The sequence below is a fragment of the Colobus angolensis genome, unplaced genomic scaffold (genome assembly GCF_000951035.1).
Source record: "Colobus angolensis palliatus isolate OR3802 unplaced genomic scaffold, Cang.pa_1.0 Scaffold15, whole genome shotgun sequence".
Taxonomy (NCBI): Eukaryota; Metazoa; Chordata; class Mammalia; order Primates; family Cercopithecidae; genus Colobus; species Colobus angolensis.
The window spans coordinates 11,192,341-11,199,297 of record NW_012114599.1 but is presented as its reverse complement, the minus strand read 5'-3'; the positions used below and the strand labels follow the sequence as shown (position 1 = coordinate 11,199,297).

At 39.5% G+C, this 6,957-nt stretch overlaps 1 protein-coding gene across 1 annotated transcript in view; it reads right to left on the bottom strand.

Annotated features, from left to right (window-relative positions):
* The window catches only part of ATL2 (atlastin GTPase 2), an 87,654-nt gene that overhangs the window by 44,588 nt on the left and 36,109 nt on the right, over positions 1 to 6,957 (bottom strand). Inside the window, exon 2 of the mRNA XM_011936032.1 lies at positions 3,962 to 4,206. Coding sequence (XP_011791422.1) covers positions 3,962 to 4,206 — 245 coding nt within the window. The remainder of the gene's footprint in view (positions 1 to 3,961; positions 4,207 to 6,957) is intronic.

Genomic DNA, 6,957 nt, shown 5'->3' with positions numbered 1-6,957 from the left:
TATTGTGTTAAAAATGGGGGAAAAAAAAAAAACCTTTAAGAAAAATCAGTCTGGGCATGGTGGCTCACGCCCGTAATCCCAGCACTTTGGGAGGCCGAGGGGGAGTGGATCACCTGAGGTTGGGAGTTCGAGACCAGCCTGACCAACATGGACAAACCCTATCTCTACTAAAAATACAAAATTAGCTGCGCATGGTGGCACATGTCTGCAATCCCAGCTACTTGGGAGGCTGAAGCAGGAGAAACGCTTGAACCCAGGAGGCGGAGGTTGCAGTGAGCCAAGATTGTGCCATTGCACTCCAGCCTGGGCAGCAAGAGTGAAACTCCATCTCACAAAAAAAAAAAAATCAGTTGACTAAAAATTGTAATATCAAAGCAAAACCCCATCAACAGTTAAATGGATAAGTAAAATGTGGCATAATCATACAGTAGAATATTTAATTTTATTTTTATTTATTTTTGAGACAGAGTTTCATGCTTGTTGCCCAGGCTAGAATGTGATGGCGCAATCTCGGCTCACTGCAACCTCCGCCTCCCAGGTTCAAGCGATTGCCCTGCCTCAGCCTCCCAAGTAACTGGGATTACAGGTGCCCACCACCACACCCAGCTAATTTTTGTATTTTTAGTAGAGACGGGGTTTCATCATGTTGGCCCAGCTGGTCTCGGACTCCCGACCTCAGGTGATCCACCCACCTTGGCCTCCCAAAGTGCTGGGATTACAGGCGTGAGCCACTGCGCCCTGCCCTCATACAGTAGATTAAGGAAACAAAAACAATGCAAAAACATGGGTACATCTCAAAGTTAGAATGTCAAGAAAATAAGCCAAACACAGAATACCTATGGTATGATTTCATTAATGTAAAGTTCAAAAACAGCGAAATGAACCTGTGGTGAAAAGCTCAGAACAGCAGTTACTTTGGGAGGGTAGATATTAACTGAGAAGGAACACAAAATGGGGGTTGTTCTATATTTTCATCTGGGTGGTGGTAGTAAGGGTGTATACCTACGTAAAAAAATTCATCAAGCTGTACACTTAAGATTTGTACACCTTTTCTGCATGTAAATTATACTTCAAGGGGAAAAACTTTTTAAGGAAAAGATACATTTATCTAAAGCACACCCCTAAATAAGTAAATAAGAATTAGAAGGGGGGGACGGGGTATAGAATACTTGAGTGTAACATTTATTTAGGAGGGGAAAGTCAACATCCCTCACACCAGAACCATATCCACCAATTCTGTCTTTGATTAGATTTTAATCTCCTCTTGTAAAACTACTCACTACTTTCATCAACTGCATACTTACATACATTGACTCAGGTCAACATTGAAAACTTACACCATCAGTATGTCACTAGTCTTCTTTCAGCTATCATCCCACCTGTGCAGGCATATAGGTTAATAAAATAAATCCAACTATCCCATTATTTCTCCTTCTTAACTTTCACCTCATAGGAAAAGCATGACCCACCACATCATCAGTGTAGTGGAGGTACATTATCCAAAAATTAGATTATCATTTAAATGCAATTTTTGATTGACAGAATAAGGTGATTTATATCAGGAATTCTATAGGGCAATACTATAAATGAAAGCTAATAAAGATATTTCAGCTTAAAAGCCATTAACTAGATGTACAATCTCGCTCAAGCCACCATAACTTTAGAAAGGTTTCTGCAACTCCCCCAGGAAAGAGAGTTCCGTTTGCACAGATATTGCAAATATATGACAATGGGGCTGCTACTCCACTCTGAGCAGCCACTACTAATGGATCAGAGATGGAAACAGAAATGGCACCTGAGGTGAAACTTATATGCCATTCCTAGATAAGTGATCTAAGCTTCCCTCCCCTTCTAACTTTCTACTGTCTGTGACCTACTTGGAACAAAATACATTTGCACTGAACAGCTTAGACACAGATAAATACAATATACACAAGCTAACTTAAGGACTTAAGAGGACCTCAAAATATAGAAATCTTTTATCATCTTTAAATGTACGGTTTTTAAAAAAATATGTCACTACTTAAACATTTCTCTATTTCAGATGTAAAATTCTAGATCAAGTCTAAATGGGAAACCTTTAGCTGAGCATGGTGGCTCATACCTGTAATCCCAACATGTTGGGAGGCTGAGGTGGGAGAATCACTTGAGGCCAGAAGTTCAAGACCAGCCTGGACAACATAGTGAGAACCCCATCTTCACAAAAAATTTAAAAATCAGCCAAGCACTGTGGCGCATGCCTGTAGTACCAGCTACTGGGAGGCTGAGGTGGGAGGATCACTTGAGCAGAGAAGGTTGAGGCTGCAGTAAGCCATTTTCATACCACTGCACTCCAGCCTGTGTGAGAGAGTGAGATCGCATCTCAATCAATGAGAAAAACTTTAAAATGATTTATCTTTCTCAATGTTCCAAACATGTAAAATATTGTTCTCTAATATAAACTATGTTATTGATACTCGGGTATATTTGAGAAGGCCTGAAATGATCCCCATGAAAAAACTTTACTGAAAAGCTTCCTGGAAAAACAAACCAAATGAGAATGTTTACCTTATTTCTTATCTCGAAGAGAATGCACACCCAATTACAAATGTACACAGAACTCATAAAGGTGATCATCCTGACAGGTGTTTAGACAATTACATAATTCTGTCAAAGTGTTATTTCTAATAATTCATGTGGCTTCTGAATGTCACAAGTTCCCTATATAGCAATTCCACTAAGTGTTCCACTGCAAAATTTCCAATTCCTTCTCCTGTTCCCTTTCAAACTCCCATTCCCTCAGTCCGACTTGCAATTATCAGAAAAACATTCCCCTTCAAGTGAAAAATTTTTTTCCCCCTTTTTTTTTTCAGGAGAGAAACAGTCAGGTAGAGATAGGTAAGTAACAATTGTCTGGTACCATCTCAAAGTGAAAATGCATAGAAGGGAAAGAGATTCATCAATTAAAATGTAAGTATCTCCTAAGACCCAATTCTTGTGCCAGGTGCTTGATGATCAACAGAGGGCCCACCCATGACAGAGATTAAAGTAGTCAGAAAAAAATAAGCAACTAAAGTAATATCAATAAAACATACAACCATGAGTTAAGGAAGAGGAGGTAATATAGTCCTAGATGTCAGGGAAGGCCCCCATGAAAAGATGAGACAAGAATATCATAATATTTGAGAAAAAACATGGCATACTCAAGGAACAGCAAAAACTATAGTTTATTTTAGACATATGAAGGGCAAGAGATGAGATTCAGAGATCATGGATGCCTGTAGAAGTCACTCTAAGGAACTGGACTTTATCTCCAAAGGTAATAGTCACGAAAACTGACTTGTCTGAGGAACATAGATACACTTTTTCAAAGGTCTCTATCCGTCTACTTTACTCACTGTAAAGGCGGCCAAAAGGAAAGTGTGAAGAAATAACAAAAAGGGAAAGAAGATAAATAGTACTTCAGAGACTTCTAGGATATACTCAGACAACTTGGGTTAGAGCTACAATGTCTGGAACACAGAAGCTCAATCATATGCTTCCTTATGCAGTATATGCAGAAGGGAATTATGGCGATGAAGTATCAAGAGCTCAAACTTACATTACTGTATTGACCAGGAAGTCCTATAAAGAATTATATTTCTATAGAATTAAAAATGCAGTTCTGTCAGCCTGGACAACAAAGTGAGACCCCCATTGCAACCAAAAAAAAAAAAAAAAAGTTTTTTTAAGAGTTGGGCTTGGTGGCACACGCCTGTAGTCCTAGCTTCTCGGGAGGCTGAGGTGGGAGGATTGCTTGAGATTGGGAGGTTGAGGTTGCAGTGAGCCATGATCACACCACTGTGCTCCATCCTGGGTGACAGAGTGAGACCACTTAAATTAAAAAAAAAAAAGACACAGTGCTGGTTTTTGTCTTTTTTTTTCACAGGCTTGGTTGGTACTTTTTTCTTTTTAACTGGGTTCAATTTAAAAGACTATTCACCTTGTTATACATGTATCTAAGCATGAAGTCCAGTAGAAATGACTTCCCTTTACGAAAAGCTCCTGCTACAGATACCACTACTATGTTAAGATCTCGTATGTGCTCCTGTAGCAGTATCTGCTCCAAAGCTTCTTCATCAAGTTCAAAGTTATGGTCATCTTCATGAGCAAGAACAATCTGTACTGGACATGGTTTCTTCATAACCTCATCAGAATTTACTAAGTCATCATCTTCATAATTCTCACCTAGAATTTAAAAAGAAAGAAAGTGGTTACTTTAATCCCTACATTACACACTTTCATTAAGGACCGCAACTAAAGCAAAATTTCAAATAAAAAATTGCCCCTTCTCTCATTATAGATCATTACAATGTTCCTTTGGATTTCTCATTCCCTCTGTAACAGGACAAAGAATGCTGATAAGATTTCCCACTTGATATGGTTGGCTGTGTCCCCACCCAAATCTCATCTTGAATTGTAGCTCCCACAATTCCCATGTGTTGTGGTAGGGACCCAGTGGGAGGTAACTGAATCATGTGGGAGGGTCTCTCCTGTGCTGTTCTCATGATAGTGAGTAAGTCTCACGAAATCTGATGATTTTATGAGGTTTCCCTGCACAAGCTCTCTTCTCCTCTGCCACTATGTGAGTGAGATTTGCCTTTCACCTTCCACCATGATTGTGAGACCTCCCCAGCCACATGGAACTGTGAGTCCATTAAACCTCTTTCTTTTGCAAACTGCCCAGTCTCAAGTATGTCTTTACTACCAGCATGAAAATGGACTCATACACCATTATACACATAGATAAACAATAATACTAAATATGGCCTCTATCTCAATGAAGTATTAACAGCTAAATGTGAACAGCAGCTGTTTTTGAGCCCTGTATTATTCTGTAAATAACTTTTGCAACTGTATGCACACAAAAACTAAAGAGGGGAAAAATCAATTTCACCTAATGTTTCAGATCCCAATTTTCCTGTAAGCATCACCTAAAAAATTTACAAACATTACTCTACTTTACAAACATTACAAATGTATATTAAAATTGTTCATGTGGCTGGGTGTGGTGGGTGTAATCCCAGCACTTTGGGAGGCCGAGGCGGGCAGATCACCTGAGGTCAGGAGTTCAAGACCAGCCTGGCCAACATGGGGAAACCCCGTCTCTACTAAAAATACAAAAATTAGCTGGGCATGGTAGCGGGTGTCTATAGTCCCAGCTACTTGGGAGGCTGAAGCAGGAGAAACGCTTGAACCCAGGAGGCGGAGGTTGCAGTGAGCCAAGATTGTGCCATTGCACTCCAGCCTGGGCAGCAAGAGTGAAACTCCATCTCACAAAAAAAAAAAAATCAGTTGACTAAAAATTGTAATATCAAAGCAAAACCCCATCAACAGTTAAATGGATAAGTAAAATGTGGCATAATCATACAGTAGAATATTTAATTTTATTTTTATTTATTTTTGAGACAGAGTTTCATGCTTGTTGCCCAGGCTAGAATGTGATGGCGCAATCTCGGCTCACTGCAACCTCCGCCTCCCAGGTTCAAGCGATTGCCCTGCCTCAGCCTCCCAAGTAACTGGGATTACAGGTGCCCACCACCACACCCAGCTAATTTTTGTATTTTTAGTAGAGACGGGGTTTCATCATGTTGGCCCAGCTGGTCTCGGACTCCCGACCTCAGGTGATCCACCCACCTTGGCCTCCCAAAGTGCTGGGATTACAGGCGTGAGCCACTGCGCCCTGCCCTCATACAGTAGATTAAGGAAACAAAAACAATGCAAAAACATGGGTACATCTCAAAGTTAGAATGTCAAGAAAATAAGCCAAACACAGAATACCTATGGTATGATTTCATTAATGTAAAGTTCAAAAACAGCGAAATGAACCTGTGGTGAAAAGCTCAGAACAGCAGTTACTTTGGGAGGGTAGATATTAACTGAGAAGGAACACAAAATGGGGGTTGTTCTATATTTTCATCTGGGTGGTGGTAGTAAGGGTGTATACCTACGTAAAAAAATTCATCAAGCTGTACACTTAAGATTTGTACACCTTTTCTGCATGTAAATTATACTTCAAGGGGAAAAACTTTTTAAGGAAAAGATACATTTATCTAAAGCACACCCCTAAATAAGTAAATAAGAATTAGAAGGGGGGGACGGGGTATAGAATACTTGAGTGTAACATTTATTTAGGAGGGGAAAGTCAACATCCCTCACACCAGAACCATATCCACCAATTCTGTCTTTGATTAGATTTTAATCTCCTCTTGTAAAACTACTCACTACTTTCATCAACTGCATACTTACATACATTGACTCAGGTCAACATTGAAAACTTACACCATCAGTATGTCACTAGTCTTCTTTCAGCTATCATCCCACCTGTGCAGGCATATAGGTTAATAAAATAAATCCAACTATCCCATTATTTCTCCTTCTTAACTTTCACCTCATAGGAAAAGCATGACCCACCACATCATCAGTGTAGTGGAGGTACATTATCCAAAAATTAGATTATCATTTAAATGCAATTTTTGATTGACAGAATAAGGTGATTTATATCAGGAATTCTATAGGGCAATACTATAAATGAAAGCTAATAAAGATATTTCAGCTTAAAAGCCATTAACTAGATGTACAATCTCGCTCAAGCCACCATAACTTTAGAAAGGTTTCTGCAACTCCCCCAGGAAAGAGAGTTCCGTTTGCACAGATATTGCAAATATATGACAATGGGGCTGCTACTCCACTCTGAGCAGCCACTACTAATGGATCAGAGATGGAAACAGAAATGGCACCTGAGGTGAAACTTATATGCCATTCCTAGATAAGTGATCTAAGCTTCCCTCCCCTTCTAACTTTCTACTGTCTGTGACCTACTTGGAACAAAATACATTTGCACTGAACAGCTTAGACACAGATAAATACAATATACACAAGCTAACTTAAGGACTTAAGAGGACCTCAAAATATAGAAATCTTTTATCATCTTTAAAT